Source organism: Grampus griseus, assembly GCF_964374135.1.
Source record: "Grampus griseus genome assembly, chromosome: 10".
NCBI lineage: Eukaryota > Metazoa > Chordata > Mammalia > Artiodactyla > Delphinidae > Grampus > Grampus griseus.
This window is the reverse complement of record NC_139004.1, coordinates 64,661,754-64,687,312: the sequence shown is the minus strand read 5'-3', so window position 1 is coordinate 64,687,312 and position 25,559 is coordinate 64,661,754. Positions and strand designations below refer to the sequence as shown.

Genomic DNA, 25,559 nt, shown 5'->3' with positions numbered 1-25,559 from the left:
ACAGTCCTTCACCAAAGCAGAACAGAAACTTTTTTTTCCAGTTTCTGTTTATTTTTTTTTTTTTAATTTTTATTGGAGTATAGTTGCTTTACAATGTTGTGTTAGTTTCAGGTGTACAGCAAAGTGAATCTGTTATACATATACATATATCCACTCTGTTTTAGATTCTTCTCCCATATAGGCCATTAAAGAGTATTGAGCAGAGTTCCCTGTGCTATACGGTAGGTCCTTATTAGTTATCAATTTTATATATAGTAGTGTGTATGTGTCAATCCCAATCCCCCAATTTATCCCTTCCCACTCTCCCCCAGAAACTCTGTTCTTGACAAGATCATAAAGAATATGGTATCTCCCACAGGGGGACTAACAATTATCACTGACTGATAGTCAACCATGTGTCCTGCACTGTCACATGCTTTGCCTGCACCTCCTCTCCTGTGTTTCTCACAGCCCCCACCATGAGGAAGATGTTGCTATTAGCTGCATTTCATATTCAGAGATGCAGAGGTCAAGAGGGAGATGTGACTTACCCAAGGCCACAGAGCTAGGGACTGGCAGGGCTGAGTCTTGAACCTGGAGGGTCAGTTCTACACTCTATTCTTTTACACCACTTTCTATGCCTCAAATAACAGTCTATGTGCCTCTGACCAGACTCTGCTTCATGTCAACTCCACTGTCTACCCTCCACCTTTTCTGCCCCATGGAATTTCCTATAGGCTCTTCTGGGGTCCAAAGAATCACATAAGCATCCACATCCATAGCTCTACTCTTCTCATTCCACTCCATTTTGTGCTTTTGTTCTTCTTCAATGTCTAGGATGTCTCTAGACTGCTTTAATTCATAGAATAATTGCTCAGCATTCCTCTTGATGGACTATGGGTATAGTTACCAGTATGGTAGTTTTTCTCTTAATTTCCCCAAATTTAATTTATCTAAGCACATATTTCCCTTGCAGGAAAAATCCTGAACTTACCGTTAAAGAACTTACTGAATCCCCAGATGATCAAGTGAAACACGACTGCCTTTATATCCCTTTAGAGGAGAATGCTAGTGCTGGAGGGAACCAATAGCTATGATCAAACTCACTCATTTGCTTCTTCAGTAAATGATTCTCTTTTTCTATGAATTTGTTGTGTGTGTTTGTTTTTTAGATCTCACATATGAGATCATTCAGTATTTGTCTTTCTCTGTCTGACCTATTTCACTTAGCATAATGTCCTCAAGGTCCATCCATGTTGTTGCAAATGGCAGGGTTCCCTTCTTTTTTTATGGCTGAATTATTCATACACACACACACACACACACACACACACACACACGGTCTCACAACTTCTTTATCCATTCATTCATCAATGGACACTTAGGTTGTTTCCATGATGTCTTGGCTATTGTAAATAATGCTGCTATGAACATGGGGATGCAGATATCTGTTCAACATAGTGTTTTCGTTTCCTTTGCAAATATTCACAGAAGCAGAATTGTTAGATTATACGATAGTTCTATTAACTCTCTGAGGAATATTCACATTGTTTTCTATAGTGGCTATACCAATTTACCATCCCACTAACAGTGCACAAGGGTTCCTTTTTCTCTACATCCTTGCCAGCATTTATTATCTCTTATCTTTTCAATAACAGCTATTCTAACAGGTGTGAGACGATATTTCATTGTTGTTTTGATTTGCACTTCCCTTATGATTAGTGATGTTGAACATCTTTTCAGGTACCTGTTGACCATTCATATATCTTCTTTGGAAAAATGTCTATTCTTGCTGTATAAAAAATTAATTAATTAATTAAAATTCAAAAATTCAAAAAAATAAAATTACATGAATGAGCTCTTTAAAATTCAGTAATTCTACACTGTTCTTTTATAACTTATATTTATGTTCCACTTCCCCATAAAATGTTATCCAAATGTAATACTTTTTATGTTTGAAAAACATTTTATTGATCACATCTTTGTAATAAAAATATGTATGTATTAAAGTAAAATTTAAAAATTAAAATAAATGTCTATTCAGGTCCTTTGCCCATTGTAAAATTGGACTGTTTTATTTTCCCTAATGAGCTGGGGAAGGAGCTTGTTTCACATAGGGTTCCTGTCTCCTGTTCAGCTGGGTTGCTAGCTGGTCTGCTAGGGCTTCTCCTGGAGTCCCGATGATTGTGCGAGGGAGACGGGGTGGCGGTGGCAATGCTGGCTAACTTATTTCCTGGGTCATGGTGGTTATTGTGTTGTTGAGGTTCCTTTTGCTGTGCCCTAGGGCAGGGCTTTACTGAGCCACCCATCTCATGACTGAGAGCTTTGCAACTTACTAAGGACTATTCTCTTCCATCTTGGGAAGGTTGGGATGACTTGCTGAGTGAGGTTGCTGTGTTGGGACATAGAGGTGTGGCCACAATGACTGGGACTTTCATTGCCCGTCTTCTGAGACTTGGAGGTTTGTTCAGGCTTGCTGTTATCCATCATATCCTGTATTTAGGGAAGTTTTTCTGGCTTACTAGGGTTCCTATTGTCTCATGTTCAGTGTTGGGTGGATTAATTTGCTGGCCTTCACTCACTGTGTCATCTGACTTGTGCATAATCTGAGTTGCTACAACTCCCCTTGTCTGTGGCTCATAGCTGAGTGAAGTACTGGCTTGTCATTTGTGGAGTCAGGGTTGGGGGTCTAGGATTCCAGAATCAGAGGTTAGAATTTATGGGTTGGTGTTTAGGGATTAGAGGTTGGGATTAGGAGGTTAGAGGATATCAGTGGCTCAGAATCTAGAAACAAAATCTAGGGGTTAAAGGGTTATGAGTTTAGGGGCTAGGGCTTGGGTTAGGGTTGGAAATTTGTATCAGAGATATTAAGGTTAGAGTGGTGGTCAGGGATCAAAAGTGTCCAAATCAAGGGTCAGATATTTGGGTGGTGGTTAGGGACTGGGGTGGGGTTAGATGCTAGAGCAGCACCAAGGGCCTAAGGTTTAGGACTTGAGTTTAAGGACAAGCATCATGGTTTCAACGTCAGCTTCAGAAGAGAATGAGTCAGGGTCAGGGTCTGATGAGCTAGGGTTAGGTTACAAGTCAAATAAGTTAGATCACTGTCAGTGATAGGGTTAGGGGCTTAGGAAATAAGATTTAGGGTAAGGTTAGGGACTAGGGTTGGGATTTGTTACAGTTAGGGAGGCAGGGTGAGGGTAACTCCCTCTTTTTCCTTGCTTTCGGCAGGTTCTCCAAGTAGACAGAAGGCAGCAGGTTCTATGGTCACATAAGCCCCAAATTCCAGGAGATAACATGTCAAGGTTTCACGCCAACTCTCTAATTGCACGCCCCTTTTGACCAGGACAACACCAGGCCCTGAGATTCAAGGAATCAGTAGGGGAGGGATATGCCAATCTCCCTCTCCTGCAGGCACTATCCTGTATCTGCAAGTCGGGCTCTTGGGGTCCTCTTTACTTGGCTCAGGGAAACCACCATTTCTCCTCTGAAGCACTCTGCAATCTTACTAATTGTGTTCAGTAGCTTTCTAGTCATATATCCACACACACATCCACACATATAGAGAGGAAGCTAGTGATACGGCTAGAGGGTTGCTAGCCAGATTCTGCTCTCTTCTTTAGTAAGGCCAGAAGAAAGGGTGGGCTAAAGCAACAAAGTTAGGTGCAAGTCCTCAGAATAAAAACAGAAAAGGGTAATGGGAAAGAGGATGATGAGAAAGGGTGTTGCTTTAGATAGTAAAGTCTGGCCAGGCCTCTCTGAGGAGATGACACAAGGCCAAGGAGTGAATCAAGCAAATATTGGGGAGATGAGCTTTCAGGCAGTGAGCACTTCCTGCGGGGGCCTTGAGGTGGGAACAAGGTAGTGGAATGGTAGGAGTGAGGGGAGAGTGGTTTGTGAAGGCACACAGGTCAGCAAAGGCCAAGTCACACAGTATTTTAAGGGCCATGGTGAGAAGTTTGGATTTGTTCTCAGTAGAATGGGAAAACACAGCAGTTTCTTTAGGCAGAGGAGTGATGTGAACTGCTTTATGCATTAAAAAGGTGAATCTGGTGGTTGTATGAAAAATAAGCCACAGAAGGGTAAGAATAGATAATCCATGTAGAGATGATGCTGACTTGGGCTAGGAAATGGTAAGAAGAGATGAGATTCAGGATACAGTTGAAGGTTAAAACCAAAAGGTTGGCTAACAGATTGTTGAGGGGAATGAAGCAAAGAAAGGAACCAAGAATTATGCCTGAGTCTTTTGGAAAATTTGACGGCTAATGACAGGAGTTGAGTTCAAGGGATCAGAAGTTCAGTTTACAACATTAACAGCAAAAGAAAACAATATACATTTCATCTAAAAAGTGAGTGTGGGGGACCTCCCTGCTGGCGCAGTGGTTAAGAATCCGCCTGCCAATGCAGGGGTCGCGGGTTCGAGCCCTGGTCCGGGAAGATCCCACATGCCGCAGAGTAACTAAGCCCATGCGCCACAACTACTGAGCCTGCACTCTAGAGCCCGCAAGCCACAACTACTGAGCCCGTGTGCCTAGAGCCTGTTCTCCACAATAAGAGAAGCCACCGCAATGAGAAGCCCACACACCGCAACTAGAGAAAGCCCGTGCGCAGTAGCGAAGTCCCAACACAGCCATTAATTAATTAATTTAAAAAAAAAAGGTGAGTGTGAAGGTATTGTAAGTGTACTTTTTTTTTCGCAGAAAATATTTGTTTTAGCAGTTGTCAGCAGAGATGGTGATTCAAAGCTAGACAGAAATGTCTATCAGTGTTTTTAAAACAAATAATCTCTCTCAATCAGGGGCTTATTATCTATTCATTGTGTGAATATTCATGCCATTTCCTCTATTTTAATCTTCCCCTTTCCTACTTTCAGGGTAACTATTGTCAAGAATTGTGAAGAGCCATGGATTTTACCCTACTTTCAAAAATACTGACGTTAAGTCACAAAACTGAATCAGAGATAAGAGTTTATTACTCTCAGCAAAAGTAATATCCAGAATGTCAGGTTATTTGCTCTGGTTCCTTAAGCCCCGATTCCCACAGGGCAATGTGGAGGACCAGGTAACAGCTACACACACCGTGGGTTCCATTACAAGAGAGGAACCCAGGGACAAGGGCACAGCTCTTTTGAGCAAGCAGCAAACACTGTAGCAAGCAGTAAGTCAGTCAGAATCCCTCCCCTGGAGACAAGCAGTTATGTGGTAGTCACTCTGACCTACTTAGTTGCCTATATGACCCACTACAGGTACTTCTCAGTAGCAGAAATGGGTCAGCCTTGCAGTCGGGAACACTCAACCAGAATGTACAGGGATGCTCAGGGCCCATAGTGGACTATGTCTCCTAACAACTAGTCAAAACATTTAAACAAAAGCATCACTGACTCTCAAATAATTCTCCTATTCTAGGTTCACTCTGGTGGAGTTGCCTCGGAAATAAGGTTCGCTCACCAGTTTATCTAAGGTACTGTTTATACAGTGAACTCAAACTAAGCACAGTGCCAACAAGTAAATTCAGCTTTGCTCCTTTGCATTTGAAATATTCTAATATGAATTAATTCTAGAATTACATTAATATCACCTTGAAGCTGTATGGTGAGATTTCAAATACAAAGTCTATAAACATTAAAAAAAAAAAAAAAGTCCCAGCATGGTTTACATAATGATGTCTCTTTCTCATTCTGGTGGTGCAATCTAAGCACTGTGTAGTGTGATCTTGGTGATGTATGAATCTGACACAGAAGTCCTGCTGACAGTACACACTTTGTGCCAAATTCAGAATACAACCATAAAACCACTCAGAAGGACCTGACTGCGATGTACGTAATCAGCATTTGAGGTAGATAACAGAACTTATTTCTACAGATTCTGCTCCTGTCACAGTGAACTATTCTAACTTGTTCAGAAGTTGATAAAACTTTCCACTTTATAAATACAAAAATTTGGAGCAAATAAACAAATAACTCCTTGTCTGCCTCTGAAGGGAATTAATAAATAAGATTAGGAGGTATCTTAAAATCTAATGGAATAAGATCTTATTCTAATTGTCTTTTAGAAAGAATATTGCTGTATTAAGTGTTCACATATACACACATATGTATATTTTTACATATATATTAAAAAATTTTAAATTTCTTAATGTTGGCTCTTTAGGATTATTTTTTCCTAAAGCTAGAAATCAGGAAAAAAATTTTACCTAAAAATTTAATGGCCTTGGTGACTAGGTTATAAGGTAAGAAGCAAAAAATTACTCTTGAACAACTTAAGTTTTAAAGCTTTGTCTTTTCTATAGATGCAGTGAGAAAGATTTAATGCCGTTAGACCTGTTAGATTGGGGCTGGCTGTAACACCTATTTTATAAAAGGCTAAGTCCCATTTAGCATCTGGCTCCCCTGGGAGTGCTACTGAGATGTCTGCTTTGGTCACCTTGGGTAGAGGCTGGCCTATTAGAAACAGGAGGACACAAACACACTAAGATACATCAGTGTCTCTTCTTTGATAAGGTGGGAACACTTAGGAACAATCAGTCAGTCTTAGAACCTCACTGGAAAGGACTATTTCAGGTGCTCTTAATCACAAATACTGTTCTTAAGCTATTAGACATACAACCAAGGATATAAGCTTCCTAGTTTAAACATGTAGTGATCCAACTTTGAGGCTCACTAAAGGGCCTCCAGAAGCAGATGGCTTCTAGAAGCAGACAGTTTCCTTTTGCTATTTTACCAATCAAGAAGATAATACTATTGGTAGACAGTTTCCTCCCTTATATTTTATTATTTGTCTCTTCCTCCTTTTCTTTTCTCTTTCCTTTTATGTTAATTTTTTTGTCCTTCACTGCCAATTTCCAACTCCTCAATTTATTATCTAACTTTTCCAAGTACTCAAAACAAAACCCTCAGTTACTCTCATGTTACTGAGAGACCAACACGGTTACTCATCAAAAGGGACCAAAGACACTGGATTTCACTGATTTGTACAAAGACCTTTTACCCTGGCTAGGTGACTCATAATTCAACTATGATTCAAACAGAAAATTAAGGGACTTCCCCAGCGGTCCAGTGGTTAAGACTCCGCGCTTCCACTGAAGGGGGCGTGGGTTCGATCCCTGGTTGGGGAACTAAGATCCCACATGCCACGTGGCGTGGCCAAAAAAACACAAAAACAAACAAAAAAAACCCCCCAGCAAATTAAGGTATTTCAAACCTTGGAGGCCCAATAGACTACAATAAATTCACTGGCTAGGACAGTCTTCAACTACATACTGACCTGCTAAAATGCGGACTGTGCAACTGCTAACATATTTTTTTAATACCAGCGTTTATATTACAGAAGTAAAACAATCAATCAATTGAGAAAGCAAGCCACTTCATTAGCTAAACTTGACTAAACCAATCCTTGGGACTTATTCTCCTGATTACACAGATCAATGAGTAAGCTGGATATGAAATGGGTTCCAAATATGTTGAATAGTATTTAGGATTCCCTTGCTCTTTTTGCCATCTTCTGCTGTTTAATATTCAGGGGTCTAAATACTGTTGAACAGCCATTCCCCTCACACAACATTCAATTCATGTTACTGCCTCAGAAGGACACGAAGTCCTCAGGGCCAATTTGGATTAGAGCTGAAGCTGACTAAAAGGCAGAAGTTCAGAAATTCTGATAAGGGAAATAGTACAGACCTGGCAGAACTATGATGAAGGTGCTTACAAAGCATATTGATAGACAGTATTTATCCAGAGACTGCCTGACACATACACTTGAGCTAATCTTCTAAGGTCTTCTGGAGAAACTACAACCAAGTGACGTTGTATTATTTAGTAATCCATCCACTTGCTCCAGGGCAGAATACCGAAACCGTAACTGGCTTCTTTGTTGGCTGCTAGCTAATCAGCAGCTTATCCGCAGAAAACAAAAGCCACAATTTTCAAACTACTGTAACAAGGAAGAGCCAAGTCTGACAACATGTTGAATCTGTTTCTTTTAGTTTAACCTTTGCTTCCCATTACTTTTGTTCACTAAAAGTATACTGTCTATACATAATGGCCTGCCTCAGGAACCCTGCCCCTCTGCCTGAATGTTAAACCAAAGTGCCTTTGTTCAGGGAAACATCCGGACCCTGTTCCACCTGTGGATGGCTGCAAGAAAGAAGAAATTAACACATCCCCTCCCTGAGGCTGGCCATTACAGGGGATATTTGCAAAACGTATGTCTTTTTACTTTACTTCCTCATCTCCTCCCCCTCTCTGTGCTAGAAAAGAAACTGGCATCCAAAACCCTCTGCTGGCTTTCTGAATAAAGTCGTATTTCTTGCCTCAACACCTCCTCTCCGATTTATTGGCCTGTCGTGTGGCGAGCAGACGGAGCTTGGACTTGGTAACACTATATGCAGTTTTCCTTCTTCCCTCTCTACTTTTTGTCTTATAGAAATCCTGTTTTCGCTTTTGCTGGATTAAATCAATCAATCAATCAATCGTTTTCCCTTGTATAAAGTAAAAGTTTTAAAATTATTCTTTGACAAGGGGAGGATTGGCTCTTGGCCTTCTGTTTTCTGTCTGCATTTTCTCCCATGGTCAATTCTTCAGACATATGAGAAATGGAATATTTCCTGCCATATCAGTAAACAAAGGATGTCACAGTCATCTGCACTTGTAGCCCTCCTGAGAGCTGGTGAGCTCTGAGGGAACTCAGGATGTGAAAATACAGGATACTGGCCCCAGATAGCTGAGGTGCGTATCACAGGAATGATTTCGGTGAGCCCAGACTCTTGCATCTTCCTGTACATAGAAAAGCGCTAAATTCCTTAACTTGGGATATCTGGTTTTCTTTAATTAACAATAATGTTTTGATTTTCCTGACTACCTGCCCTTTGTTACAAAACGTCTATATAACCTGGCTCCCTGCCTCGCCTCCTTGGAGCAGTTTTCTCAGGGTTACTTGAGATGCTGCCTCCTGGGCTTGAGGTCCTAAAAATTCCTACCGAATGAAACATAACTTTTAGGTTGTGAATAATTTTTAAGTCCACACATATTTCCAACCATCCCCTCTTTGACAACTCCTAAACCTAACCTTACTCAATCACCAACAAGCTAGTTCTGCTTGAATGTACTATCACTGCAAACTCACCACATCCCAAACTGAAATTATTTTCTTCTTGAAGTCAAGCTTTTGACTAATTCCCAAACATACCGGTTGCAACTTGTCTGTATGTTATTTGAATACTATTACTATTAGAAAATAAATGCTTCTTGGCCTGATCCCCTGGGTCCACGAGGAAGGATTTCCCCTGAACACTCCTGGCCTCTTGGCACACCTCTGCTCTCCTGGCTGAAGCTTCAGGGACAGAGAGCCAGGCAATTGTAGCATGGCTCCTTCCTCCTCCCTTATTTCGAGAACCACTTAGCCACAGATTCTGCTACTCTGTGTCGGAAGTTTTACAGGAGTAGGCGCTGCCCGTGGCAGGGGTGGAGGAATAAGATTTATTCAAAGGAATGTTAGGATCTGATGATTTGGCAGAGAATGTAAAAAACATAGACCAGGTAAGGAAATGTGGGGATCACAACATCACATGTAAGTTGAGGCTATGATGGGACCAGTATTTGAGGCACTTCAAATGCTTTTCAAGTTAGCCATGTTGAATGTAAGGCCAACACTGGCCTTGGCCTTAGTGAAACAGGAGGGAAGGAGGCAGGGCACAACCTTCGAAAGAATGACATAGCCCGAGGACATGACATAAACTGATTAGAGCCAAATGGGTCCAAGATGGAGGGCAAGTCAACTTCCACTGGACCTTGAGCCTCTGCGTACGCTCACTGTAACACAGCAGCAAGCTAAATGACACACCCACAGGTGCCACGACAGTTCCAAGACCCACCAAAAGGATCAAAAAGTGGGCGTGGCCCAATTCCTGGAAATCCCCACCCCTTCCTGAAATAGCTGGAATATTTCTCCCACTCATTAGCCTATGAAATTACCCACCCCTATAAAAACTGACAACCCCATAGTCTGGTGCCTTTCTCACCTTCTGAGATGGCCCACACTCTTGTCCGTGGAGTGTTTCTCTCTAAATAAATCCACTTATTACTTATCATTTTGTCTCTCACTGAATTGTTTCTGCGATGAGACATCAAGAACCTGAGCTTCATTAAGTCCTGAAACCAGGTGTGTGATCTCAGTTGGAAGACTGTGGGTTTTGGCCGGCTGCATGGGTTCAAGTCCCAATCAGGGTTTTGGCCGGGTTCGAGTCCTGGCCGCATGTCCCATTCTGGATTTAGGCTGGGTTTGTGTCCCGGCACGTGGGTTCAAGTCCCAATCTGAGGTGCACGGTTTCACACGGTTTCATTAGCACACACCCATAGCCTTGTGGGGCATCTGCAGACCCTAAGCACCAGAGGGGATCTCAGTGAAGCAGCCTTGCGGAGGCACAGATTTGACTGTGGGGAAGTCTTTCCCTCTACAGGCCTTTTAGACATCAGAGGCAAAACAATTATTTGGCCCTTTACTATGATTTTTAGCTGGTTCGACAGGCCAGGGGCTTTAAGTCACAATTAAGTTCCACATATGCTAAGAACACAAGTGTGTAAGTTCTGAACTTTAGTACCAGCCTAGCAGGCAGCATGGAAAGGTTGTCCCAGATTCCATCCCTTATGTTCTCAGCCATACTCAAGGCCAAAGGACAAAATTGGAGGAACGCATGCATTTTTTTCCTACATGGATTAAGGGTCACTCCCCGCCTGATGGTCTGTTTTTCAAAAACTCTGGCCATGGTTTTACAGTTCTGAGATTTACACTGCAGCTTCAATTGTAAAAGAGTGGTAGGTTTTATTTATAATAAAAAAGAAACAGTGCCCTGTTACCACCAAAGCATGCCATCTTCTTAGACTAAAGTAGAAAAAACATTCAATGAGATGACCATAGCCACAGAAGTTGAAAAGATAATGAGAAAAACCTAGGCCTGAACATTGTCTCAAAGAATCACATATGTTCAGGAAGAAAGGCAGAGCTTTAGAAACCTGCCATATCAGATTAGGAGCAGTGCAAGAATGAAAACAATGGAAGAGATATTTTCTTAAGAGAAAGTTGACATCTCGGAAAACAGCTGAGAGGCAAATTGCATTTCCTCCCCACCATCCACAGTCCAGCAAAGGGCCAGCCCTATGGGTCTTCCTTCTCTCCAACAATAAAATGTTAGAAACTCAATAAGCCTTCTGGAAAGGAGTACAGGAACAGTAGAGAGAAAAACCCTCAAAGAGAAGTGCCTAAAAGCAATGCTACTCCTCACCTGACACATTCAGAAGATGAGGACAGTATCTTGAGGAAAACATAGCAAAGGTTTTGATTCTCACTGGGTCCCTGGAAGAACAAACTTCAGGACAGCAGATTCAGGTAAAAAAAAAAAAACCTGCTGAGAATGAGTCTCAACTGAAACATGCTGGATAAAGGAACTCCACCCCCCAGCCCCCCACAGGAGACAGGTGTCCTGGGCATGAGCAACTCCACAGCAGAAGGCAGTGGCCCCTGAGGACTGCTCACAGGGGGCTAGGGAAGCTGTGTCATTAGAGCCCACCCTCAAGGCGGTCCTGGGGTGCCAGAAACAGAGGACCCAAAGGGGAAATGGTATTAAGTAATTTAAATATGCTGGATGAAAAAGAAAGACATCTCAAAAATCTCAAAGAAGACCTGGTTGGGGCTGCTGCTACTACTGTAAATTAACACTGCACGAAGGCAGCATTGTCTTAAATACCACTATCTAGAGACAAGACTAGACACAGGTAGATGTCCCTCTGGAATAGAATGAACGTAAGTCATAATTAACCTCTTAATGGGTGATTCTCCCAACTGAGTTCAGACTTACAAGTTCAGAGTCATAACTGGTATAGAATTACTTCAGTCCCAGCAAAACTGAATCAAGAATTTTCCAGCTTATTCACCTTCCCACAGATATAACTGAGTATCTTTTGACAGGTTTCTAGGGACAAAATTTTCCCTGCTATATCTGCTAGGGGCTGGGGAGTAATTTTGTGAATGTGAGGGAATGCTGTGATAATTCTATAGGTCCTGTCAACTATTTAGATTTTGTTGTTGCTGTTGTTTTAAGTGAGGCTTATAAGAGACTAGGTATTGAACTTGGGTAGCACACGGTTAGAAGGCAGGTGCATTAGGTTCTCACACTAAGTTATATTCTTCAACAGCTCCATCAGTATAAAGTTGACATTTAGTCTCCACCTGCCTGCCGTTCCTCTATTTCCGTTAGTTACGAGCCCCCGTTTAGAAAAAGGGTGTTATTTATTGAGTCTCCCCCTAAAATCACATCTGCCCGTACTTTCATAACATAGGCTTACTCTTGAGGATGGTCAAAGCAACTATAAAATATGGAACTAAAACCTTCTACAGTGTGTGTAAGACAGAGAGACACAAAGGTGAATTAATGGCCATGGCCTAAAAATCAGCAAAATCTCTATAGCCCAAAGGCATGTAAATGAAGATCAAGGTGGGAAACAAAGTTAGACCCTGTGCATTTGGGAAAAAAGGCTAAAACTAAATGTTGGGTTAGTGGGACTTGGTAAGTTTACTCTCATCCTCTAAATGCAGCAATGGACATGTGCCTTCTTCACCAGCCAGACAGGTAAGAAATGGACTCTCCCAAAGACACCTTGTGGAAACAAGCTGCCAGAACCACAGACCCTCCTTCCAACATTCCAGGAGTGCAACACATGTACATGCAGGCACAAAATCAGTTTAAAAAAATGTTTTTTAATTGATGACATTTATAGTTTGTTTTCACTCTTCTCAAATTCAGTGATTCTCTCCAAGAAAAAAAAAGTACCACCCTTATTCAACCTGCCACACTGTCCCTTCTCCATACCCACTGTCATCACCCTCTCCATACATTATACAACACACCACGAATACCCTCAGTTCTCATCCCCTCACCCTGCACTGCTTCAGTGGACTCCATGGTAACCCCACCCCACACCCTACCCCAAATTCCTTAGCGACATGTTCAAGGGCCTTATGACTAGTTTCCCTCATGCTCTATGTACACCTGCTTTCCAACCAAGAATCCTCCCTCACCACCCCCATATTAGCTATGCTCCTTCGCATCCACATATCCCTCTGTGCTCAAAGACTTTTTTAAACATCTTTATTGGAGTATACTTGCTTTACAATGGTGTGTTAGTTTCTGCTTTATAACAAAGTGAATCGGTTATACATATACATATGTCCCCATACCTCTTCCCTCTTGCGTCTCCCTCCCTCCCATCCTCCCTCCCATCCTCCCTATCCCACCCCTCTAGGTGGTCACAAACCACCGAGCTGATCTCCCTGTGCTATGCGGCTGCTTCCCACTAGCTATCTATTTTACGTTTAGTAGTGTATATATGTCCATGCCACTCTCTCACTTTGTCCCAGCTTACCATTCCCCCTCCCCGTATCCTCAAATCCATTTTCTAGTAGGTCTGCGTCTTTATTCTCGTCTTGCCCCTAGGTTCTTCATGACCATTTTTTGGCGGGGGGATTCTATATATATGTGTTAGCATACAGTATTTGTTTTTCTCTTTCTGACTTAACTTCATTCTGTATGACAGACTCTAGATCCATCCACCTCACTACAAATAACTCAATTTTGTTTCTTTTTATGGTTGAGTAATATTCCATTGTATATATGTGCCACATCTTCTTTATCCGTTCATCTGTTGATGGACACTTAGGTTGCTTCCATGTCCTGGCTATTGTAAACAGAGCTGCAATGAACATTTTGGTACATGACTCTTTTTGAATTATGGTTTTCTCAGGGTATATGCCCAGTAGTGGGATTGCTGGGTCGTATGGTGGTTCTATTTTGAGTTTTTTAAGGAACCTCCATGCTGCTCTCCATAGTGGATGTATCAATTTACATTCCCACCAACAGTGCAAGAGGATTCAATGGCTGCCTCTGAACTTGCGATTCAGCGCACACAAGTTTTTTGTCTCCCGCGTCCCTCCGACAAATACTGGGCACCAACCATGTGCCAGGCACTACCCCAGACAAAGAATAAAAGAGAGATCGAGTGGGGCCAGGCCCACTCCGGCGGCCCCGCTGGCGCGCATGTTCTCTACCGGGCTGCCACCTTGAAACGCCCATCCTGTCCTCTCTGAGCCACCTCCCGGAGCAGGGCCACAGGCCTGGCCCTCCCTTCCGCCTGGGGGCGCCCGAGCCAGGCTCGGACCAAGTGCGGGAGAGACGCAAGGGCCACCAGAAGGCGGGCCTTCCTGCTGCAGGGCCTCCTGGATTGGGGGGCACTCCGCCTCACCGGGCAAGGACCCTGAGGCAGGCTGCCCGGCCGAATGCCTGAAGGACCCCGCTTGTACCGAAGGCTAGCTATCGCAGTGCCTGGTGGCCGGCCTGCGCGGCGGGAGGATCAGGTGACTCGGACCCGAACTCCAGCACACTGGGGCTCCGAATAGGTCAGAATCTAGCGTGGCCTTAGGTCTCGGTACAAGGGGCCTGGGTCGCGCAGCTGCAGGCCCAGAGAAATGGAAGAGCAGGGTGGGGAAGAGGGCGGTATCTAGAGCTGAGGCTGTGAGTCTGGGGGGCGGGGCTTCAGGTGTTGGAAGCAGAAAGCCGAGTTGACGGGTTGCAGGTCTCCGACACGCTTGGGAGGATGAGAGGCATGACTGGCGCCTTCCAGGAAGCAGAATAGGCGCCTCTGTTGTGGGGGCAAACGCCCAGGCAATTTCTAAAATTTATAATTCTCTAATCGAGTGACTTTTATGTTGAGCAAGTTTCTCGACCTGTTAACATTTGTTGTAAACCAAGGTCCAAGACAGGCATAACTTAGCTGGCATTAAGAAAGGAACCATGTCCTCCGCTGGATAGCCCCTAGCATTCTGGTCTTGGAATAGCTGAATCAGATTCATTCATTGATTCATTCAGCAAATACTTTTGAGAACCATCTATGTGCTAGGCACTCTGCATAAGTACAGAGGATACGATGGTGAGCGAAACAGATCCCTGCTTTCATAGAGCTGACCTTCTGGTTGGGAAGAGCTAACTGAAGAAAACGTGAAAGGAGCCATGAGAATGTATAACAGGGGAAGTGAACTAAGATCTAGTGGGTGAGTAGGAGGTAACCAGAGGAAGCACTTTCTGGACTGTGAAAACTTCTCAGGCAAAGGCTGTCAGGCCAGAATGTCTTGGAGCTGTAAGGCCCGTGAGGCTGGAACAAAAGCAAGTTAAGGAGTGTGGAGTTCCAGATGAGGCTAGAGAGGTATGCAGGGATAAGATCATGCAAAGCCTAGTAGGACATGATAAGGCTTTGGGGTTTTATCATAAAAGCAGGGTACACTTTGAAGGGTTAAGGAGGGAAATGATATGACTAGATTTGCATTTTTAGTTCACTGTGGCTGCTATGTGGAGAACAGATTGTAGAGGGTAGCAAGAGTAGAAACTGGGAGACCACTGAAGAGGCTGTTGCAGAAGTCCAGAGGGGGTTGATGATGTCTTGGACTGTGGTGGTGGCAGTTAAGAAGGAGAGAATTGTACGGATTTGAGATACACTGGCTAGGTAAAATTGCCAGAACTCAGTGATATCATGGATATGGAGGGTGAGGAAGGGGAGGTGCCAAGGGTGTCGCTCCCTAGATATATGGCAAAGGTTCTGCTCGCTTTTGGGTTACTCACCATCTGGGATGTTAGGGAAACTGGGTTGGCTGATCTTGTACTGGTTAGACTGTGCTTAGCTTTGTGGATTGAGTAGAGCATCAAGCTGAATGCTGTAGAAGGGACATGAATAGGAGAGACCTTGGCACAGTTTCTCCGTTTGGGCCAGACCCTAGCACTGCTTTTTTTTTTTTTTCTTTGCGGTACACGGGCCTCTCACTGTTGTGGCCCCTCCCATTGCGGAGCACAGGCTCCGGACGCGCAGGCTCAGCGGCCATGGCTCACGGGCCTAGCCGCTCCGCGGAATGTGGGATCTTCCCGGACCGGGGCACGAACCCGTGTCCCCTGCATCGGCAGGCGGACTCTCAACCACTGCGCCACCAGGGAAGCCCCCTAGCACTGCTTTTAATGTGATTGTCAGGCTACTTTTGGGCTAAGAATAAAGAGACAGTTGTCCAGACTCTGTCCCTGTGTGTTCATGGAAGCCTTCTCTGTATTTGTTGGCAAATTTAGGGGTTCCACCAGATAATCTTTGACACCTTAGTCCTGCAGAGATGATCAATTTCTTACATGTAAATAGAATTTCAAAGTTGGAAGAGATCTCAAGTTTTCTTAGTCCAGTTTATAAAATACTCTTATGTTCTTTATATCATCTTCACAATTACTTATTAAGCTCTTACACCATCATGATTAGACACTAGAAATAGTGTCTTGTTCTTTTCTCTGAAGATGAATAGAATAAGACTGTATAGGTTCATTTAGTCAATAAAATTGATTAAGCACCTTTGTGCCAGGCAGTTTTAGCTGCTTCAGATACAAAATGATTACAACTTGTCTTTGACCTTGGAGTTGCATGTCTGCAAACCCTGCCATTGAGGACAGCTGAGTGTATTAAAGGGTTTGATTTGGGCGTGATAGATCCTGACTTATCTGTAAGATTAGGTAAGAAATGGTATGTATCCAACAGACTTTTTGGGGTGTATCCTGGCAAGATCCCAATTCTTGTCCATCCAATCTTCAAATTCTATAATTGATGGGAGGGCACTGTGGGAACAGTTATTGTACCCTTGTGGCTGCTCTTTAGGAATGTAAATTGTAAATCCTCAGTAAAACACAAAAGAAAGGAAGGGACAGGAGTATCGCCAGAGACAGGTCGTGTTTAAACTTGAACTTCTGAATGGGTCACTCTTTCGCAGGTTTACAGTTGCACTAACCAGATTATGTGCTCCACTGGGCAACTTGAATGGCCCCTCTACCACTCCCTTCCCTCAGCTCCATGAACCCAAATGGGCAAATTAAATACTAAGTAACTGTCGGGTGCTTTATCAGTGTAAGAGTGAGAGCCCTGGTTGACTTGCAAAACTGCTCGGCTCCAGAATAGGAAGGGTGGGGAGTGCAGCACTGACGGGTCTCTTATCTGACTCTCTGATGGCAGGAGGGAGATGACCTCGATATTACGGAGCCCTCAGGCTCTCCAGCTTACTCTGGCTCTGATTAAGCCTGATGCAGTTGCTCACCCACTGATTCTGGAGGTAAGAACAAGTCCTAAGACTCTACTGTATGTCGGAGGCATTGCTTTTGTTTCAGGTGCCATAGGGCCATTTGCGAAGACTGACAACACAGTCCTGTGCTAGATGGTGTGGAGGCAAAGTTAGAAGCCATGACTCTGACCATAAGGAGATTAAAAATCTACTGGAGGGCTTCCCTGGTGGCGCAGTGGTTGAGAATCTGCCTGCCAATGCAGGGGACACAGGTTCGAGCCCTGGTCCGGGAAGATCCCACATGCCGCAGAGCAACTGGGCCCGTGAGCCACAACTACTGAGCCTGCGTGTCTGGAGCCTGTGCTCCGCAACAAGAGAGGCCGCGATTAGTGAGTGGCCCCCGCTTGCCACAACTAGAGAAAGCCCTCACACAGAAACGAAGACCCAACACAGCCAAAAATAAATATACATTAAAAATCTACTGGAGAATTGGGACAGATATAAAATATAAAAAAGGATCCAATACAATAATAAAAACCAAACCTCAAGACAATGTACGTATATTAGTTCTCTACTAATGTGTAACAAATTACCACAAACTTAGCAGCTTAAAACAACACTCATTATCTCACAGTTCTAGAATTTAGAGGTCCAGTAGGTTTGGCTGAGGGCTGGGTTCTCTCCTTAGAGTTTCACAAAGCCAAATTCCAGGTATCGGCTGACTGGGCCCTTATCTAAAGGGTCTGGGGAAGAATCCACTTTGATACTCATTCAGGTTGGCAGAATTTGGTTTCTGTGGTTATAGGACTGAGGTAGACCCCCATGTCCTTGCCGGCCTTCAGGTGGGGCCTACCATTTTTAGAGTCCACTCACATTCCTCATCACATGGCTCACTCCATCTTCAAGACAGCAACAGGGCGTCTCTTTTCTTTTGACCCACCAATGGGACAGACCCTCAAGTCCTAGGCTCTGAAGGGTCCTCAGGGTTCTTTTGGTCTGCCTGGGTCTCCCATTCACTCAAATGGTCCCTTTGACTGACTTTTATCTTTGGGGTGGTGTTTATCCAGGCTGTTCATCAGCAGATTCTGAGCAACAAGTTCCTTATTGTACGAATGAGAGAACTTCTGTGGAGAAAGGAAGATTGCCTGAAGTTTTACCAAGAGCATGAAGGTAGGACCAACAGTCCTCTTGAGTGGGAGGCTTCTCTATCACAAGAGAGATTTTACCTGGCCACACAATGTCAGGCTCTCTCTGACCTACGAACCGTAAAATTGCAGCCAGTCTTCTAAAATCTTGGTTTATACACAAACTTTTCATGATTATCAGTATTTTTTAAATGTTTTCTAGGAGGGTTCTACGTCATGGTCCCAACAAGTAACTTAGTTTTATGTCCTGATACTATCACTAGTTACCAATTTACTCTGTCAGACATTGTCCAAAGGCTCATGATTTCTTTTAATTCCCCAGCAACCCCATGAAGTAGGTATTGTTATGTCCCCAGCACACAAATTAGAAAACTAAATTAGGGAAGTTAATGATTTACCCGAAACTACACAGGTTGCAAGTTGGAGAGCCTGGATTCAGACCCAGGTATGTCAGACGCCAAGGTCCTTGTTCTTTTCTCTAAAACAGTTTTTATCATTCCAAATAGGGAGTCAGAAGTATAAAAAGTTCTCTTGGCACCAGTGTCTTGATGAAGGTACTCTCTTTGCAGGGCGTTTTTTCTATCAGCGGCTGGTGGAGTTCATGGCCAGGTATTTCTCATTTTGGTTATAACATCTTCATCCACTGAGACTTATTTCCCCTGCCCCCTAAATAGATTTGTTAATTTTATTTGCCACTCTTTAAACTTGTAACCAGTGTCAAGTGTCTGAAGAAACATGGGCTTGGGCCAACACTGACCTTGTGGCCACTTGTCCCATGGTAGTTAACTGCTCCAGGGGCTGTAGAAGAGTATTGTTGAATGCTGCCTAGCAACTCTTCTGATCCCTGTGGCCTTTCTTGATCATCCGCAGTGGCCTTCCATCACCTTTTATTTGAAGCAGTATTGGCACTCAACTAGAAAGGCAAGGAGACTCTCAGGATGTCCAGTGTGCCTTTATTTGTGCTCTACTCATGGTATGCCCTCCTGGACCCGATAGCCAGATTCCTGACGTGTGCTCCATTTATTCACAGTGGGCCAATCCGAGCCTACATCCTCGCCCACAAGGATGCCATCCAGCTCTGGAGGACAGTGATGGGACCCACCAGAGTGTTTCGAGCACGCCACGTGGCCCCAGATTCAATTCGTGGGAGTTTCGGCCTCACTGACACCCGTAATACAACCCATGGCTCAGGTGAGTCTGCCTCCTGTGTCCACTGTATTTAATAAGCGAAGCTGGTTTGAGGTTGGTGGGCAGGCATATGGTGGGGTTGAGAGCCAGGTCCCTCAGTGAGCTTTCTTCCCAGTTGTGTTTCTGGCCCTTTGTGGCCACCTCAGCAGATGCGGCCCCAGGACTTAGGGGCAGGAGAAGTATAGGCTCTGGTTTCTGAACCTGATTATGATTGCCTCTTGCCTCCATCCTAAACTCCCTATGAGAACCCCTTCTCTTTTTTACCTCCCCTTACAGACTCTGTGGTTTCAGCCAGTAGAGAGATCGCAGCCTTCTTTCCCGACTTCAGTGAACAGCGCTGGTATGAGGAAGAAGAGCCCCAGTTGCGCTGTGGCCCTGTGCGCTACAATCCAGAGGGAGGCATCCACTTTGCAGCTGGAACAGGAGGCCCAGGGCCAACCTGACGCAGGCCTGTTGGTCTGTGAAGAGTGATGGCGCTGCCCAGCCTTTTCTCGCAGACCTCTGGTCCAGAGCATTCTCCTAGGACCAGGGAGGCCTGGGGCTCATTGTGCCATCTCTGCTGGGCACCGCCACCTGCATAAGAGCCTAGCTCCTCACTGCTACCTCTTCTAGAATCTAACTCTCTATCTACCTCTTCTCTGGAATGTTCATGGGTGGTTCAGAGGAATGATGGCTCCTTTTTTTCTGAGAACTGTTCATCCTTTTTCAAGGAGGAGCTTGCCTAACTGACTTGCCTGAAAAATGCAGTGACCGTATTAGCAACATTTGGTCTATTTTCCTTAATAAAAGTCAGTATTCTACTGAATCCTGCAGGCTGGGAGCACTACTCTATGTACTGTCTCTCTATCCCTAACTGGAATAATTAAATCTGTCCTGAAGTCAAGTTTCTGGTCTATGCTAAGTAAAGAGAGAATTGTGGGACTTGCCTAGTAGCGCAGTGGTTAAGAATCCGCCTGCCAATGCAGGGGACACAGGTTCGAGCCCTGGTGCGGGAAGATCCCACATGCTGCGGAGCAACTAAGCCCGTGCGCCATAATTACTGAGCCTGTGCTCTAGAGCCCGCGAGCCACAACTACTGAGCCCACATGCCACAACTACTGAAGCCCACGCGCCTAGAGCCTGTGCTCTACAACAAGATGAAGCCACCACAATGAGAAGCCTGTGCGCTGCAACGAAGAGTAGCCCCCGCTCGCTGCAACTAGAGAAAGCCTGCGCACAGCAACGAAGACCCAATGCAGCCAAAAATAAATAAATAAAATAAATTAATTTTTTTAAAAAAAGGGAGAATCGTGAAGAAATCTCCCAGGAGGTTCACACACAGTGTGCAGCTTATGTAGTGCATGAGGCACCCAGTGACAGAGCTGACTGTGGGCTCAAATCCATGCTGTGCCCCTGGCACAGGGCTGCATCCTGGAAGAAGGGGCACCTTTCATTTGAACAAAAGTATGTCTGCCCAGTAGAGGCATATTGTTATGACTCACTTTTTTTTCTGATTTGCACAAAGCCACTAAAGCTAGCCACGTCTCTGCTGTAGCTGAGGATGACAGTTATCTATTGCTGCATGACAAATCACCTCAAGATTTTGTGGCTTAAAACAATGACTTAGAGACGTCACTGGTGGTCCAGTGGTTAAGAATCCGCCTTCCAATGCAGGGGAGATGGGTTCGATCCCTGGTCGGGGAACTAAGATCCCACATGCCATGCAGCAATTAAGCCCGCGCACCCCAACTACTGAGCCCATGCGCCACAACTAGAGAGCCCACGTGCCACAAACTACAGAGCCCACGTGCTCTGGAGCCCGCGCTCCACAACTACAGAGCCCACGCACCACAACTAGAGAGAAGCCCATGCGCTATAACAAAGAGCCCGCGTGCTGCAGTGAAAGATCCCATGTGTCACAACTAAGACCTGACACAGCCAAAAATAAATAAATAAATAAATATTAAAAAACAACAATAACAACGATTCATTCTTATGTGTCTGTGGATTGGCTGGGTGATTCTGCTGGGCTCACTGGGACTCTCTCACATGGCTGCATTCAGCATTTGGGTCCAATGTGGTCTTTCATCCTGAGCTGCTTCATAGCATGGTTGTTTCAAGGTTCCAAGAGAGCAGGCCCCCATTCACAAGCTCATCACGCTTCTGCTTGTGTCATGTTTGCTGATATCCCATTGACAAAGGCCAAGTCACATGGCCACCCCAGAATCCACACATAGGGCATGGACAGTGGGAGGTATGAATCATTGGGGGCCATTACCATGACAATCTACAAACTGAAAGTAGTGAGGAGCCTTGAATTTATATAGAACTTATGAAAACAAATACTTGCACAAGCCAACAAAGGAGATGAAGAAATAGCCAGAGAAGGAAGGAAAAAACCGAGGGTGTGTGGATCAGGAAAGTCAAGAGAAAAGAGTGTTTAGATAATGAAGCAATGTTGAATGCTGTTGAGAAGTCCAGAATAATGAAGCCCTTAAAGTACCCCCTAAGTATGGCAGCATGGAGATCGCTGTGACCTTGGCAAGAGCGGCAGCTCTGGAGTGGTAGGGAGCTTACTTTGTGTGGAAGACAGTGGGTTGAAGCATTTATAACTGTCGTACTACCTGTGGGTTTAGAGTGGGATACCTAGGAGTCTTAGAGAATCTTCTTACAACTGAATCTGTAAGTGTATGTCTACATATGCTCCCATCTTCTTCTATCTTCCTGTTACAACATAGGATGGGTCCTGCTTCCTGTTAAGCCAGTCCTTCCATGTTGCTCTGAATCCCATCTCCTTGCTTTTTTGGTTGTCTAGTCTTTACTGCACTTTTACCCTTCTCCACTGAGTCCTTCCCCTTTGAATTCAAACATGTTTTGGTGTCTCCCATTTTTCAAAATCATTTTAACCTCATTTTCCCCTTTGGCTACCTGTTTCTTCATCTCTGTACAGACAAGTCCATATCAGTTGTCTGCACTGACAGGCTCACCCCCATTTTCTCAGCAGCCCATTACGGTATGGCGTGCACACTCACCATTCAAGAGGAGACTGGTTGGTTTCTTTTTCTTCTTCTTTTTAAATATCTATCTATCTAGGCTGTGCCGGGTCTTAGTTGTGGCATGTGGAATCTTTAGTTGTAGCATGCAGGTCCTTTTTAGTTGCAACATGTGGGATATTTTAGTTGCGGCATTCTCCCCCGCAAAGCTAAACAAAGGCCAGCTGAAAACACCAGGCAAACTGACAAGGGAGACTGATCAGGAGCCCCAGCTATCGGTAAGCAGCCAGAAGAAGCACTCTCCTTCCCTCCATTTTTCATATCTAATCCTTAAAGCTCTGTACCTGTGAATATTTCTTGCTCCACGTGCCCCTCAGTCCCCACTTATATGGCCATTGTAGAGAAGACATCCTTGGTGACTCAGTAGAGTGAAATGACTAGAGATTTAAGTGAAGGGAATGGATGTGACTGGCAAACAGAGTGCACAGAGTGGAGGGGAGGCAGGAGAATGCTGGGACTGAAACAATCTAGCATGTGGTGGTGAAGTACCCTACAAAAGGCTGAGGGTGACCACAGAAGCTGGAAAACAGTTGAAGGAGTGTGGGGAGAGGATAGGAATAAGAAAAAGGTAATCAAATTCTGCTGAGGCTGCAAGAGAAATGAAGACTGAGCAAAAAGGGGGATTAAAAAATATTATTGCTGGGCTCCAACAACAGTGTCCACTAAATGGTGGGTGCAGAAAAGAGTGGAGAGGACTGAGAAGTGTTTGGGATGAAAGAGTGGATAAATGGGGATTACTTCCAAGTCTGTTAAGAGATACAGTAGATGGAAAGAAAATGGGATTAGAAGAGAATTTTTCAGAATAGTAATAATTTGAACATGCTTAAATGCTAAGGAAGTAGAGTCATTAGAGACGGATTGGTTTACAATAAATATAATTTAGAATCATTAAAATTCCTGAGAAGCAGGAGGGACTAGGACGCAAACACACTTTAGAGGAAAAGGTCAATTTTGGAATTAAAGATAGCTCCTCCTTCACTATAGGAGAGAGGCATAGGAATGCTTGCATGTTTCATTGTGGGGATGTTGGCTCTTTCTTCAGCAATATCTCTTTCATTTGTCAAACAGGAGTCAAAGCCATCTATTGAAAGTGAGGGGAAAGATGAAATTCATAAAGCATGAAAAGGTTTGAAATAATACTTATGAAGCATGGGAAAGGGAACTGACTCATGAGACATAGAATTACGAGGCATTTCTGAGGGCAAATTAAGAACTCTGTGACCCTGTATTTGGAATATGAGTTGCATGCCTTGTCATGTGTTGTGGTGAGTTGCAGCCATGAAATGTGCAATTGGTGGAATCATCCAAGATCAGGGATTTCATGAGCAGGCTTGGTGAAAGATCAAAGGGACAAGGAATATTTAGTCTTAGCAAGTAAATAGTTGACACAATCATCCAAGGATTAAACTGGACACAAAAAACAAATGGACAGAGAGGACAATGGAGGGTTCCCACTTGGTGGCAAACCTGTGTGCACAAGAAGATATGAATGAACAGGTCGGCAGTTTGGAGACTGTGGTTGGGGTGAGGGTGTTCTGAGTTATTTGAAAGGTAGAATGTGTGGGTGAACACAGTGTTTCCTCTCAAGTTGTTTGGAAAGGAGGTGCAGGGATTAGAAGCTGGAGCTTTGGTGACAGATCGGAATTCAAATCCTGGTTCTATCACTTTCTAGCTGTGTGACTTTAGCTATATTTGTCTCCACTCAATTCAGTTGTTAAATGAGAAAGTCATACTTAACTTTCAGAGTTACTGTGAGGATTAAACTAACTCATGCACATAAGGTCAAAAACCCAAGATCTCAATAAATGACAATTTAAATGATCTCTTCTTCTCTTTCTTTGGATTTCAGATAGAAAGAGTTAAGTTAATCACACCTCTTAGTGTATGACTTAATCTCACACTATTTTCCTTTGTCTATTTTAGCACATTTAATTACTGACGATGTTTTTGACAAGACTGTACAGTTAAAAGTGGCTTTCTCATATATAAACTTAGGTAATGCGTAGAGATAGCTGATAGATTATGATTAGGGTAGGACACAACTCTAGTTACCACTTTACCAAGAGCAGTTGAAACCAAATGTAATCACGTAAGTTGATCTCACACTCTTTATGCTGAGGTTAAAGTAAGCATTCCTGTCCTCTGTAGGGAATGTAGAACACAGAAACGGCACCATGGCCAAAGTACACGACTGATTTCTTATGAAAGTGACTGTAATATTAGTCTAGCAGAAATAGAACTTTGATTCATTGAACGCATTAACAAAATAAAATAGGCCCTTTGACAGCTCAGACAGAAGCCCAGCTCAGTGGAGTACAAAGCTAGGATTCAGTGTTGGAGGACCAAGACTGCCTGAGTCTCTCACAGTGAGAAGCCTGGATGACCGAGGAAGAAGGTTTCCAAAGGAGCAGAGGGCAGGGTAGGGCAGGGAGGGTGTGTGGCTCAAATGAGCTGGGCTGGAGGCTTAAGGAAACATGTTAGTGAGTTAAATCAAGAGTGATGGGGCTTCCCTGGTGGCGCAGTGGTTGAGAGTCCGCCTGCCGATGCAGGGGACGCGGGTTCGTGCCCTGGTCCAGGAAGATCCCACATGCCGCGGAGGGGCTGGGCCCGTGATCCATGGCCGCTGAGCCTGCATGTCCGGAGCCTGTGCTCCGCAATGGGAGAGGCCACAACAGTGAGAGGCCCGTGTACAAAAAAAAAAAAAAAAGAGTGATGGAAGTTGAGAAATTCCAGCAGTTTTCCCCCTAGAAGTAGAAGCCACAATCCTCATGTGATTGAGTCCCTCTGAAAAGCATGTTATATATAAACCTCTGTGGTCCAAAGTTTTCTCACAAACAGAGATAAGTCTCTTCCATGTGGGCATCAAGAGCTACACACTTATTTGGGGTCCTGGGAGTAACTGGCTCCTCCTGTCTCTCTCAGAGCATTTTGCATAAGCAGGTGGGCTGGGCGGCGGGGGTTGGTCATCTAGTTAGTGGTTTAAGATTTTTAACTCACAGGCCTGGGAACTGTGGACAAGATGAGACTTTCATGGAGTCTTTCTCCTCTTTCAGCTTTGCCTGTCGCTAGAAAGGTACTATTATGGAAGACTGGGTGGTAAC

The 25,559-nt window shown here is 44.2% G+C and overlaps 1 protein-coding gene and 1 long non-coding RNA gene across 3 annotated transcripts in view; one reads left to right on the top strand and one right to left on the bottom strand.

Annotated features, from left to right (window-relative positions):
• LOC309827969 overlaps nt 1–25,559 on the bottom strand; it is a 94,599-nt gene that overhangs the window by 33,113 nt on the left and 35,927 nt on the right. The window lies entirely within an intron of this gene.
• On the top strand, nt 14,321–21,286 carry NME6 (NME/NM23 nucleoside diphosphate kinase 6). 2 transcript variants are annotated; one of them, XM_082663994.1, is made up of 6 exons: nt 14,321–14,417; nt 17,048–17,144; nt 18,161–18,263; nt 18,808–18,847; nt 19,269–19,429; nt 19,703–21,286. In XM_082663994.1, the coding sequence occupies exons 2-6, from the start codon at nt 17,055–17,057 to the stop codon at nt 19,867–19,869; spliced, it is 561 nt and encodes a 186-aa protein (XP_082520120.1). In that variant the 5' UTR covers nt 14,321–14,417; nt 17,048–17,054; the 3' UTR covers nt 19,870–21,286. The 2 variants fall into 2 exon arrangements, with proteins under 2 accessions (XP_082520120.1, XP_082520121.1); XM_082663995.1 differs by lacking the exon at nt 17,048–17,144 and having other exon boundaries at nt 14,327–14,417.

Excerpts from the sequence above, each read along its gene's own strand:
- NME6 (XM_082663994.1), top strand. The coding sequence starts at position 17,055 with ATGACCTCGATATTACGGAGCCCTCAGGCTCTCCAGCTTACTCTGGCT. Across the intron at positions 17,145-18,160 it reads CTCACCCACTGATTCTGGAG|GCTGTTCATCAGCAGATTCT; the intron begins GTAAGAACAAGT and ends GTGTTTATCCAG. Across the intron at positions 18,264-18,807 it reads GTTTTACCAAGAGCATGAAG|GGCGTTTTTTCTATCAGCGG; the intron begins GTAGGACCAACA and ends CTCTCTTTGCAG.